Source organism: Grammomys surdaster, unplaced genomic scaffold (genome assembly GCF_004785775.1).
Source record: "Grammomys surdaster isolate TR1022 unplaced genomic scaffold, NIH_TR_1.0 125928, whole genome shotgun sequence".
NCBI classification, from domain to species: Eukaryota; Metazoa; Chordata; class Mammalia; order Rodentia; family Muridae; genus Grammomys; species Grammomys surdaster.
Window position 1 is genome coordinate 1,352,955 of NW_021620751.1, and position 13,828 is coordinate 1,366,782.

The window sequence follows — 13,828 nt, forward strand, 5'->3', positions numbered from 1 at the left end:
TGAGTTAATTGCCCAATAATATAAAGATGATTTCCCTGAGTCTGCTTCTCACTGCTTATGTAAAAAATCATGTGGTGGATGCCTTCCATTTACTCAGGGAAAATTAGAAAGGCGATATTGTTCAACTTGGATTTTTTTTTTTTGAGAAATAAAATATATAATAAAGTGGCCTATTTGAAAAACTGAAGATTTCCTTCAGTAAAAGTTGAAACAGACACCGGAATGTCTGCAGTGGTCATTTTTGGGGTGATGCTAAGAATGTGGGTATTTTAAATTGCTTGTGTTTTTCTGATTCGGTAAAACACACAAGGGAATGGGTGTTGTTTTGGATTATAATATAACTTTCTATTATATTTTTGAGTTTAAAGTATAATTACATCATTTCTTTTTCGCTTTCCTCCCCCAGACCCTCTAGTAATCCCATCTTTGATGATTGCTTTCAAATTCCATACCTCCCCTTTCTAAATTGTTGTTACATTATATGTGTGTGTATGTGTGTGTGTGTGTGTGTGTGTGCCTCTAAATTAGTCTGTTCCGTGTTATTTGTATGTTTTCAGGGCCGAGCTTTAGGTTTGGATGATGGCCAGTGTACTCTTCTCTGGAGATTTATTTCTCCCTCTCAGAGTTCCTTTAGATGCCTGTAGTTCTTTGTGTGTAGGTGGGGCCTGTTGGGCTTTCTCCACTGGGCTGTCCACTTTGACCTGTCTTTTGTGGCTGTCCTTATTCAGCTCGGGTTTAGGCAGTTGTGTAGGTGAGACTTTATGGGTGTATCTTCAGACTAAACATTTTTAAACTATAAAACTAAACAGGGGACCACAACGGGGACAAGACATGCTGACAGAGATGAGGGAGGAGCAGAGATGACATGTGACAGGAAAGTGCAGAGAAGCTCTGGGGGTGAAAAGGGAGAGTCAGGGGACCAGGAAGAACAAGGCACTGAAGATATGTAGTGACACCCAGTGCTTTGCAAGCTGGGAGAAATTTTTTTTTGGTTTTTCGAGACAGGGTTTCTCGAGACAGGGTTTCTCTGTATAGCCTGGCTGTCCTGTCCTCTGTAGACCAGGCTGACCTTGAACTCAGAAATCCGCCTGCCTCTGCCTCCCAAGTGCTGGGATTAAAGGCGTGCGCCACCACTGCTCGGCAATTTTTTTTTTTTAAAGTAACTTCTGTAACTAAATTTTAAAAAGTTTTTCCTAGAAGAAAATAAAAAGTTTGTAGCAGAATTTCTGTAAAAGAAATTTTAAACCTTATTCTTTATGCAAAGGATTCTGTTGACTATTGTGAATTGTCTTCTCCTTTCTTTTTGTTCCTTTTGGTGGTGGTGGTGGTGGTGGTGGTGGTAGCCGTGATGGTGGTGAGTGCTCTGCTGCTCTGCTGTTGAGCCACACCCTCAGTCGTTTACCTTGACACTTCTCATTTCTCCCTTACCGTTATATTCTTAATAAAGTGTTAAATGTTCATCATAAACTTCTGGTGACTGTCATGGTTATTATTCTTTGAGTACCTAGAAAGCAGCAAGACCAAATTTTCTATTAACTTCTGAAAATTCTCTCTTTAGGTTGGAGTTATAGATTTTTCCATGTATCTCAAAGACGGAAACAGCAGTAAAGGCAGTGAAGGGTACGTATGAAACATCAAGTTTCTCTATCTCTGATGTAATATAGATTTCCAACAACAATATTGCCTTAGCAGATTTGGCAGAAGAATGTTTGATTATATAGTTTTAATAAAGTTGTGACAAAAATATCTGATTTGGGCCTATGATTAGAAGGATTTCTAGGTGAATGTTTTTTTGCTAGCTATTTTGGGGGCAGCGATGATAAAGATGTATAAAATCAATCCAATTCTCCATATTGCTTTGTTTTTGTTTTTCTATCTGAGACTATAGTCTCATATCATAGTCCAGATTATTCTAGGACTCACTATATAAATGAAGCTGGTCTTGAACCCAAGGCTTTCCTGCTGCCTTTATTCCTAAGTGGTAGGATCAAAAGGTGTGAAATCACCATGTCCAGCCAATTCTCTATAGCTTGAAGTAGGTCTTGAAAATGTAGACAAACTTGGCATTGCTGTGCCATACTCACCCTGGCAGGCTGAACCTGGAAGATCAGAAACTCCCAACAAGAAACAAGCCAGGCATGGTTGTGCACGCCTTTAATCGCACCACTCAAGGGGCAGAGACAGGCAGATCTCTTGAGTTTCTGTCCAGCCAGGGCTGCGTACTGAGACTCTGTCATAAAAACTCAAACTAACTGGGGCTGGAGAGATGGCTCAGTGGGCAAGAGAACTGGCTGCTCTTCCAGAGTTCCTTGGTTCCATTCCTAGCATCCACATGGTGGCTCACAACCACCTGCAACTCCAGTTCCAGGAGACCTGAGGACACTGCATGTACATGGTGCTTAAAATATCTTACCATATAGAAGCCTTGTTTAGTGTAAGTTTTTTTCCCACTTTGAGCCACAAAATCTTCCTTGTTGATATTTCAGAATCATGATGTATCAAGTGTGACTTCTGGTTCAGTGTCAGTGCCCCATAGTCTCATGCTTTATGGAATGCTGGGTGAGGGATGCTGTCTTGGTATTCCTGACTCTCATCTTACCTGTTTCCTCCATCATTGTTCCCTCCAGGGATGGACAGATTACTGCGATTCTAGACCAGAAGAACTATGTAGAAGAACTCAACAGACATCTGAAGTAAAGAATGAGTACAGTTCTCTTATGGGGGTTTATTGACAGAGAAAGGGCACATAAAACAATGAGCATTAAGGACCGGTTCAGCCGGTATTCACCAAATACATAGAAAATTCCTGTTTACCAATCATAGAGCTAAGCAGTGAAAGGCAATAAAAGGGGATCATGAGATTGTAACTAGAGATGAAATAAGATAGTCAGTTAAGAATTATAGAACATACGATATGTATGCTTCATATTAGCCATGGATCAAGCCACCTTCTGCATTACTGCTGTTGGGTAAACCATCCACTATTTTAATACTTTAACCATGTTTTGTTCCCTTGTGTCTCTCACTTATACACTTATTGATATATTACCTTTTACTACCACTGATTTCCCAAGTACTCACCAGGTATTTCAAACTTGCCAGAATTACTTTGATACTCTTGTGTTAGAATTGGCTTAATAATTTTAGAGGAATTAACATTAACATAGCAATTGATAATTATCTTGTAATAGAACTTTTGTAAGTTCTGTTATAAAAGCCATTCCCCACCACTACCACCCCTCTCTCTCTCTTGAGACAGGGTTTTACTATGTGGCCTTGGCTGGCCTGGAACTTGCTATGTAAGACAGGCAGCTGGCTTTGAACTCAGGGATCCACTTGTCTCTACCTGTAAGTGCTGGGATTAAGGGTGTGTGCCAGCACGGTCAGCATAAAAGCTACTCTTAATTGACTTATAATGCAGTTACAAGTTTCTGTATGCACAGAGACAGAGTACAATATGCTTTGTAGGTCTTTGGTCACATTGATAACATTAAAATGGACTGGGGACTGGAGAGATGGCTCAGCAGTTCTGAGCTCTGACTGCCCTTCCAGAGGACCCAGGTTCAATTCCCCATACCCAAATTAGGACTCTCAACCATCTGTAGCACATACATGGCACACAGTATACATACAACAGAATACCCATACATATTACGGAAAAAACAAAACTCAGAAGGGATCTCAGGCACAGTTTATTGGAACTCAAGGGAAAACACCAGGCAAGCAAGCCCCAGATGATGGCAGCTGCTAAGGAGCTGAGAAAGGGAAAGTTCCATCTGGACTAGTACACAAGTAAAAGCATACATCCCAGTGGGAGAGGAAAAGACCTGGCTCCCAAGACAGTTCCTGGTCATTTTATTGAAGGCTGCAATATTTCCCTCCTTTAAGTAAAAGCAGTCAGTGCTTTGCCCTGTAGAGCAGGGAGCCAGGGAAGACGTATTTACTGCAATTGTGGTGTTTAGCCTCGTGGTCTACTCTGGATAGCTGCTCTGAATAGCCTGTCCTTGAGGTTGTGTCAGATGGAAGGGTAGTAATGAAGGCATGGCCAGCAGCAGCTGTTATGGTCCGATTACCTTTGACTTCTGACTTGGGGCTAGTTTAAAGCCAAACCCATGCCCTTGGTTTCTTTGTAACATACAACTTTGTTACATACAACTTCTAGATCTGTCTCGAATGCTTGGAGGGCCAGTGCTGGTTTATTTTTAATCTAGCCAGGAAGGCCAGCACTTGAGAATGAGTTATGAGCAGTTTGGGGATTTTCCACAATAGTGCTTGACATTGGTGCCCTTTATATTTTTTTATTTGTATATTTATTATTGATTTTCTACCATACTGTAATGACTGATGTCTTTTATCTCAGAGGAAGCTGGCATACTGACGTTCATGTTTCAAGTGGTACCAACAGAATGGATGGTGACAAAGGATGCTTTTATTTCCTTTCTTCATTCCTAGCACCCTCTCACAGTAGCAATATAAATGTTGAATAGTCTTAGTTCCAGCTAGCAAATTCAAGAACAATTTAAGTCCATTTTCTCTGGGGATCTCTGGAGAAATAAGCATAGCCAAATGCTCTGTGACAGCATCAGCCAAGCAAAGCTGTGGTTATATTTGACACTCCAATATAAGCACTGCTCTTCCTTACCCTGTCTGAATTGCATTCTTCGTGTGAGTTACATATGCCTGAGTAAAGCAGGTTAACCACGAGGTGCAGTGAGGCACTGCAGGAATAATGCTGTACCCGTGTACACGGAGGCTGCGATGTCTCGGGTAGCTAGGGAGAGCTTAGAGAGCATCATGTATCACACGCACTCTGATTTCACTCAGCAAGCACTGAGTACAGCCTCCCCTCCCAAGGACATAGCATTGAAGGGCACAGTTCCTTATATGCTGTCTGCAAGCAAACAAGTCTGCCAGACATTGTCTGCATAAAAGAGAGTATTAGAATACAGATATGATCAAAACATGTTATGTGTGTGTGAATAATCACAAGCTCACTCTGTAATTAACATGTACTACTTAAACTTTTAGAAAGTTGATACAGACTGGTGATAAGTTGATAAGTGTGGTGGGCTTAGGAAGGCAAGTACAGGCTGTGGTCCTGTTTTTTCAAAAGAGACTTAACATTTTTTCTTCTCTTAATAGTGCTACCGTAAACAACCTTCAGGGAAAAGTAGATGCGTTAGAAAAATCCAACACTAAATTGACAGAGGAAGTAAGTGTTTTGGAAATTATTTGATCTATAAAATTTAATAGTTTACATTAATGAGACCAATCACTCCTATTACCTTGGACATGAAGGGTTTGACTTTTCAGATAAGAACTGCTATAGAAAAGAACTGCTTGTCCTGGCTGTGCAGTCAGGACCTGATTTTCCCAGTTGGACTATATAGCTGTGCTACCCAGGCAATTATGTGACCAGTCTGACTGAAGGAGCCTGGAGTATTTAACATTCAGCATGATACTCAGGATTCAGTAAACATTTAGGCCACTGTCGATGTGGAACAACTGGACAAAGACACCCTACCACCTCCTCTTTAGACAGAGATTTCTCTGAAACACTGCTCTGTGTTCCAAGCTGGCCAGCTCCTGACCCCTACATGACCCCTATTTGCTCTTGAATATGCCTAACATAAGCAGCACTGGCCAGGACCTCAATGGCCATGCTTCTGAGATGTGCTACTTACTGTCATGTGCTCCTGACTCACTTGGTCACTTGACCTCTGAGAAAGCCCAGTTCCCCCACCAGCAAATGAGGGTGCTCAGACTTCTTCTTTCAACTCCACAATTACTCTGGAGATTAGGAAAGAATATAAATGTGAAAGCTGTCAGGAAAGTCCTCAGAATAAGAAGAGAAACTCGTGTTTGACATCTGGTTAGTAGGCCAAATCTGTAGCTTACCCTGTGTTTGATAAAAGCAGATGTTCTCATCAAGATCTTAGGTACAGTGATGCAAAGCCCATTTGCTGTTTCTAATTGCCCTGTTATGTATAGTGAGATAAACTTGCTTTAAATAAGTTCAGTGCACTAATCGGGAACATGCTAATTAGTTTTTCTTGAGAAGATAGATAGATAGATAGATAGATAGATAGATAGATAGATAATGTATTGGTTTGCATCTTTTTTTGAAACAAGGTCTTGTTTAGCCCACTCTGTCCTTAAACTCCTCCTGCCTTAGCATTCTAAGTGCTGGAATTACCTATAAAAGGTCTTTTGGAGGATTCATAACATGACTCTCATGACAGGAAGTAATACCTTATAAATCCTTGTTTAGGCAATGTGTTACTGTCTTCTATTCATTTGTTTTTTGAGACAGGACCTCACTCCAAACATTTTAGAAGCATTCTTCCTAAATGTACTTAGAAGGTAGCCTTGGAGATGCTTTTGAAATAAACATTCTTAGCGTTGAGGCATAGGAGGAAGGTCGCAGAGCAGGCAAGGTGCCTGAGTGAGTGATGTGCTTGTGTATGACGTGCTTGCTGTGTGAGAATGAGGACCTGAGTTTGGATGCTCAGAACCTGGTAAAGGTGGGCATGGTGGCCTGTGCTTGTGGCCTAGCCCTCAGAGTTAGACACAGGCAAATCCTGGGGCCTCACTGGTCACCATTCTAAGCCAAAATATGACCTTCAGGTTCAATGAGAGACCTTGTCTCAAAAAGTAAGGGAAAAAGACCTAAAGGAAGACCCCCAGTATGAACCTTTGGCCTGTGCACATATGTACACAAGACACACAAAACACTGGCACACATTCAGATATATGCAGCCATGTACACATGTAAAAGAGTGTGTTCACGTTTAAAGAAACAGTATCAGGTAGTTTTTATTTTTATTTTACCTACTTGAAAGATATTTCTCCTATGTTCCTCGTTATTTTTTCTGAGACAGAATCCCATTTTGTAGCTGAAGCTAAAGAGAACTTAGTAGCCCCATCCTTCAGGATGCTGAAGTTACAGGTGTGCACCACATATCTGGATAATAGTGGATGATAGATAGCTTCCTACAGGTACAGAGTCCTAAGAAGATTCTAGCCTGAAAATAATGTCTTAACAGATCATAAATTTTTCTATTTAATAAAAGAATAAAAGTTTTATTTTTTTATTTTGGTCAACAGCTTGCCGTTGCCAACAACAGAATTATTACCTTACAAGAAGAAATGGAACGAGTTAAAGAAGAAAGCTCCTATCTACTGGAATCCAATCGGAAGGTAAATCCTTAGCGGATTCTAAGACGTTTGGTGAGAGGAAGGACTCTGTGAGCCTCGGGGAGGATTCTGTGGTGTGGTCCTGGACACTGTTGAGTACCAAGCTTGCTCTTTACTGTGTGTAGCTGAGAACAGGGAACAGCTCACAGAGGTTCTTGCCCTTTGCCCTTTGCCCTTTCGCTCTTTGCTCTGTGATAGCTCCTAGGCACCACTGCTGCTTACGTTTGTTTAGAGACCAGGAAAGACTAATTCAAGTTCTTGTTTGTGTGTGCTAATGGTTTGTGCTGTGGTCAGTGGTTAAAACCTTAGTAATGGAACTGGAGAGGGCTGTGTGAATAAGAAAGTTGTTGCTCTTCCAGAGGACCTAAGTTCAGTTCTCAGCTCCCACATGGCAGCTCACAGCTGTCCTCAACCACAGTCCCGTTCTAGGGGATCAAGTTTCCTTTTCTGCCCTTTGGGGGCATGAAACGCACCAAGTACACACAGACATGCAGGCAAACTATATGCATGTTTTTACCTGTGATAATAAATACACCATTATTTTTATACTGCTACTCCTTAAAAGTGAATAACCTCACTATCTGTTATGAGTGGGAAAGAGCTAGCATGCAGATGAATTTTCTAAATACCTTCAAGGACCAAGCTTGTTTGTTGGTTGGTTGGCTAGTTTGTTTTTGTTTCATTTTTTTTTTTCAAGGATTTCTCTGTGTAGCCCTTCCTGTCCTGGAACTCCCAATGTAGACCAGGCTGGCCTTAAATTGAGAGTTCTGCCTTGCTCTGCCTCCCCAAGGCTGGGATTAAAGGTGCCACCACCACTGCCAAGCCCAGGACCAAGCTTTTCTACAGTGTAGTTTTGCAAACCTATCTTATATTGCGGAGTTCCATCTTACTTTATTTTTGATGTTATTCTTGGAGACAGATGCTCACTGTGTGTGTGACCCAGACTGACCTCAAGCTCTTGCCCTGCCTCTAGCGTACCGGGTGTATATGTGAGCATGGTCAGCCTTGGGAAGCACAAGGTAATGAATGCCCTTAGGTCTTCTATCAGCCGTAGTGTAGTATCGCTTGCTTGTTCCGTGATTTCACTAGCGTCTTTCCTTGCTACTGCTAATGTTCTTAAAGAGGCATAATGGGATAAAAGCAATTTCCTATGGGTCATATTAGTATTTGACTTTAATTATGAACATCACCAAACAGCTAAATACTCAGAAAATTTTCTTTTGTGGTGCATTTCCTTTAACTATGATCTCTGAACAGCCCAAGATAGTGCATTTGAGCTTTCTGGACAAAGAATATAGTACCAGTCAAACCTCTGATCCAACTCATGTTTTGCAGTGAATACTGTATCAGAGTTTATGTTTTGTTTTGATGTCATTTTGTTTTGTTTGTTTGACCCATGGTCTCATGTAACCCAGGCTGGTCTTGAACTTGGTATATGAGCAAGGATGGCTTTGAACTCCTAATCCTCCTGCTTCCACTTCCCAAATACCAGGATTAAAGATATGAGCCACTGTTTCCTGGTTTATGAGATGCCAGAGATTGAATGTAGGGTTCATGCAGGCTGAGCTGCACTCAGCCACCCGCACTGAACTCATTCCCTTGTTTCCTTTGTTTCTGTGTGTGTGTGTTAGTCTGTAACCCAGGCTAGCTTCAGACTCACTACAGTCTTTTGCCTCAGCCTCAAGTGCTAAGACTACAGGCATAAGCTACCACACACAGACAGGATAGTATTTTCCAAGACTGATTTGGGGAACTCCACTGCTTATTTTGTTAACTCATTTTAGGGTCTGTTTGTTTGTTTGTTTTGGGGGTTTTGTTTTTTGGGTTTTTTGGGGGTTTTGTTTGTTTGTTTGTTTGTTTGTTTTGGTTCTTTTGATTTTTTCGAGACAGGGTTTCTCTGTGTAGTCCCGGCTGTCCTGGAACTCACTCTGTAGACCACACTGGCCTCGAAATCCACCTGCCTCTGCCTCCCAAGTACTAGGATTAAAGGCGTGCGCCACCACCGCCCGGCTCATCTTAGGGTCTTAACTAAGGATTTTGGAACCCCCCAATTCAACATAATCTTTAAATATACTCAACTTTAGTTTCTTAGTTATATCTGCTAATTTGGTATAGAGTTGTAAGTCTCTTATCTTTTCAAGGGTCCTAAGCAAGACAGAACTGCAGAAGGGCAAGCACTGAGCGAAGCCAGAAAGCATCTAAAGGAGGAGACACAATTACGACTGGTAAATCCCCTAAGTTCGTTCTAGTAGCTAGGCCACATGAGAAGGTTGGGCTCTCGGAGCCTTCATCTGAGAGAGCAAGACTCAGACTCTCAGTCATGCTTTACAAATCCCATCAAGCTATCTCTTGCCCTGCCCACACACAACTTTTTTTTTTTTTGAGATAGTTTCTCGTTGATGTGTGGCTCTAACTGGCCTTCCTGTTCCTCTACAGTGCTAGGATTAAGGTGCACCACCATGCCTAGCTCTTTTTAACCCCTATTCCCTGTGATGCTTTCTGAATTTGTGTTCTGGATACTCTGAAAAGCAATTCTGTCAATCCACATCCTTTCACTGTCAGTGTGGAATGTAGGAACACTGAGTGTATAGAATGTAGTTTGTGTATGTGTGACGAGGTCTTGCTGTGACGCCCACGATGGCCTCAGACTAGTGATCCTCCTGTCTATAATCTCGGGGACCACAGGAATGTGCCAAGGTATTATGCTCTGACTTTTTTATTTATTTGTTTTTATTTTATGTGCATTGGTGTTTTAGGGTGTCAGAGTCACTGGAACTGGAGTTGCAGATGGTTGTGAGCTGCCATGTGGGTACTGGGAATTGAACTCAGGACCCATGGAAGAGCAGCCAGTGCTCTTAACTCCTTACTCCTACCTCACAATTCACCCCTGCACACAATCTGTCCTTTACCTTTGCCCTTGCTGGTCAGAGAATAGCACTTTTTTTTTTTTGGTTCTTTTTCGAGAAGGGGTTTCTCAGTGCAACCTCAAAACTCACAGATCTGCCTGCCTCTGCCTCCCGAGTGCTGAGATTAAAGGCTTGCCCCACCACTGCCTAGATAATTATACTTTTTTAAAGATTTAAGGATTTATTTATTTACTTTATATATGAATACTCTGTCTTCAGACACACCAGAAGAGGACATCAGATCTCATTACAGATGGCTGTGGTTGTGTGCCACCATGTGGTTACTAGGAATTGAACTCAGTACCTCTGGAAGAGCAGCCAGTGCTCTTAACCACTGAGCCATCTCTCCAGCCCTGAGAATTATACTTTTTTGTTTTGTTTTGTTTTTGTTTTTCGAGACAGGGTTTCTCTGTATAGCCCGGGGTGTCCTGGAACTCACTCTGTAGACCAGGCTGGCCTCGAACTCAGAAATCCGCCTGCCTCTACCTCCCAAGTCCTGGGATTAAAGGCGTGCGCCACCGCCGCCCAGCTGAGAATTATACTTTTAATTTTAGCTTTTATATCTGAATTTATGCTTCATCTTAGACATAAATGGAAAAAGTATCCAGTACTGGACTTAAGATTATTTAAGAAATTAAAATATATATGTATGTATAAATATGTGTGTATGTAACTCATAAATATAGTTATAATTATTTCTAAGAAGGAATAGTATTCCTATAATAGATTATTAGTATTAGTATATTAGTAATCTTAGTGCTTACATATTAGTTCTGAAAGTCAGATAATATGTAAAACCCCAGAACTCTACGAGAAGCTTTTCCGTATCTCTTAAGAATGTGGAAGCTGAAAACGAGGGGTGGCTTTATTTGTACTAAGAAGTTACTTCAAGTTAAGAGTACTCTTAGGTTGTCTGAAAATTCAACCTTCTTAATGTGCTTAAAATAATAAATATTTACTGTCTGTATGTTTAAAAATTAGGTACTAAAATGTTTTTCGTAAGAAGTATCACAGGAATAATGTCACATGAGGTAGCATGGTTGCTCTTTATCATAACTACTTAGGGGAACACAGGACACAAGACTCGAAAGTTGTCATATGGAGTATCACACTTTAAGAGATGGGAAACTGAGGTCTGCCTTGGGCACAGTCTGGATGCAGAAGAACTCTGGACTGTGTGTCTGTCTGCTCAGTAATGCTGCTGTGATCATGGTAGAAACCAAGAGTTTCAGATTCGGTGATACAACTCCACTCTGCCATATCAACCATTCCCGGTAACTGAACTGTTACTCCAGGGACCAGAGTGTCTCCGCTCTATCAAAACCACCAAGCAAATGGTCCTCTTCTTAATCCTAATTGTTAATATTAATGCTTCTTAAATACCCTTGTGTCTTCTGCCAAAATAGTCAGCACAAAGGGTTCTCTCTGCCCTTTCTTGTCAAGTGTACGGCATTTACTTAATTGAGAAAGGAGTCAAGCCCTGCCTTTGTCTTTGGGGCAGGATGTTGAGAAGGAGCTGGAGCTGCAGATCAGCATGCGGCAGGAGATGGAGCTGGCTATGAAGATGCTGGAGAAGGACGTCTGCGAGAAGCAGGATGCCCTGGTGTCTCTGCGGCAGCAGCTGGATGACCTCCGGGCTCTTAAGCATGAGCTCGCCTTTAAGCTGCAGGTAGGTGAAAGACAAGGAGTGGGCTCCCTGGCTCTGGGAACTCCTGGTGCTGCCCACAGGGTGCTTCTTCTGTAGACTCTTCACAGACCAGGAGAGAGTCATGGCTCCTTAGGAAGCCAGCTGCCCACGAACTAATACTCAGACTGTCCTACAGTTCTCTGCTGCTGTGCTTGGAAACCATAGGCACCTTTCACATAATAAAAAGGGAATTAGATAGTTTTTTCTTTTTTCTTTTAAGCATCCCTGCTGCCTATTTTTATGTCTCCTTGACACAAGCTAGCATCATTCTGGAAAGGGAACCTCAATTGAGAAAATACCCTCACTAGATTGACCTGTGGGCAAACCTGTGGTACATTTTCTTGATGAATGACTGACAAGGGCCCAACTTACTGTGAATGGTACCATCTGAGCTGTAAGAAAGCAGTCTGAGCAAGCCAGGAGGAACAGCCTTCCTCCATGGCTCTGCTTCAATCCCTGCCTCCAGGTTCCTGCTCTGACTTCTCTCTGTGACGTACTGGGAAGGAGAAATAAACCCCTTTCTCCCCAAGTTGCTCTGGGCCATGATGTCTTATCACAGCAGTTGAGACTTTAACTAAGACAGCCTCAAGATGCTGGCTTCTCTTTTTTTTTTAAGATTTATTTTATTTTTATGTCTGTGTGCCGGTCTGAGACCAGGTGTCCACAGAGGGTCAGAGGTGTTAGACCCCTTAGACCTGGAAGTATAGGGGTTTATGCTAACTGTGTGCTGGGAATCGACTTCAGGTCCTCTGCAAGCTTAGTGTGTGCCCTTACCCACTGAGTCATATCTCCAGCTCAAAATAAGCGTTTTTTCTTATTTAAAAATATTTATTTTTATTTTCTGTATATAAAGAAGATGTATTATTTTATAGATTAATAATACGTATTTAAATCTAGGTTCTACATAAGAGGACATATGATACTTGTTTTTTTATTCCTTCCCATTATCCTCTTTCATCTTGTCCCCACACCCCCTACCTTCCTCTCCTAACCTAATTCTCTTTCTACTTTTATATTATATTTTTCTTTCATATAATATTTTAATATATTTTTAGTTTGTGTAATATGATTCTTTGCATCCTATAACTTATACTCTGCAGTTTAGTGTGTCAGCTGAATTGTAAATTGCATTAGATCATGATAAATTCATGAGCCTTCTGATACCATCACAAGCTTCATATAACAATATTTATTTTAGCAAAAATATTTCTTGGCTTTCTTTTTTTCACTTGGAAATTAACTGATACAGAAATGTAGAGAGTGCTTCCATTTATTTCTTGTTTACCATTATGATAAAAAAATCTGTAGTATAAATCTTCATAATTCTTTTTTAACAGAGTTCAGACCTAGGAGTGAAACAGAAAAGTGAATTAAACAGTCGCTTGGAAGAAAAGACCAATCAGATGGCTGCCACTATTAAACAGCTGGAGCAGAGGTAAAAGTGCTGTTTCTCTAACGACTCTTTCAGTACTGGAAGTGTTGAGAATGTGTTCAGCAAATGAACAGGAAATTTACCCAACCTAAGTCGGATATGTGGGTTAAGTATTATCTGTGAGAGAAGGAGAGGGATGGGGAGGAAGAGGAAGAGGGAGAGAATGTGTGTGTGTGTAACAGTAGAAAAAGAGGCCCTGAGTAAGGGGGACACAGGAAAGGCTGGAGGGAAGAGAAAGAAGGCAAGAAACTATGTAGTTATATTTTGATTAGCTTTTTAAGTTTAAAAAAATGGTCTTTTTATAGTGTTTCAGGGTAGACTTGGTTAAAGAGTGAGACCCTCTCTAAATACTGTTTGTGATTATATAGTTTGTTTGTCACTAAAGTCTCTAAATATTTTTATACTAGGTGAGGTAGGGATTCTGAAAGGCATTGATCATGCCTTTGTCTCTCATCTGTAACTGTTTCTCTCTTCTCTCATCTCCCTTCTGTCTCTTTCTTGAATAGTTGCATGACTTCCACTAACACCTCCAGTGTGTCTCTCCTCTGATTTCCTCTCACAGAGTCTGGAGGTTCCATCTTCTGCTAGATCCTACTCAGCTGTACT

General features: G+C 41.3%; 1 protein-coding gene across 6 annotated transcripts in view; it reads left to right on the forward strand.

The window, feature by feature from the left end:
* Rufy3 (RUN and FYVE domain containing 3) overlaps positions 1-13,828 on the forward strand; it is a 77,290-nt gene that overhangs the window by 50,261 nt on the left and 13,201 nt on the right. For all 6 annotated transcript variants that reach the window (XR_003709390.1, XM_028752581.1, XM_028752578.1 and 3 more), the window contains exons 6-12: positions 1,559-1,620; positions 2,628-2,693; positions 5,143-5,212; positions 7,108-7,200; positions 9,339-9,422; positions 11,605-11,772; positions 13,128-13,225. Coding sequence is in view for 5 of the 6 variants with exons in the window: in XM_028752581.1 (XP_028608414.1) it covers positions 1,559-1,620; positions 2,628-2,693; positions 5,143-5,212; positions 7,108-7,200; positions 9,339-9,422; positions 11,605-11,772; positions 13,128-13,225 (641 nt within the window). In the remaining variant the exon portion in view is untranslated. The remainder of the gene's footprint in view (positions 1-1,558; positions 1,621-2,627; positions 2,694-5,142; positions 5,213-7,107; positions 7,201-9,338; positions 9,423-11,604; positions 11,773-13,127; positions 13,226-13,828) is intronic.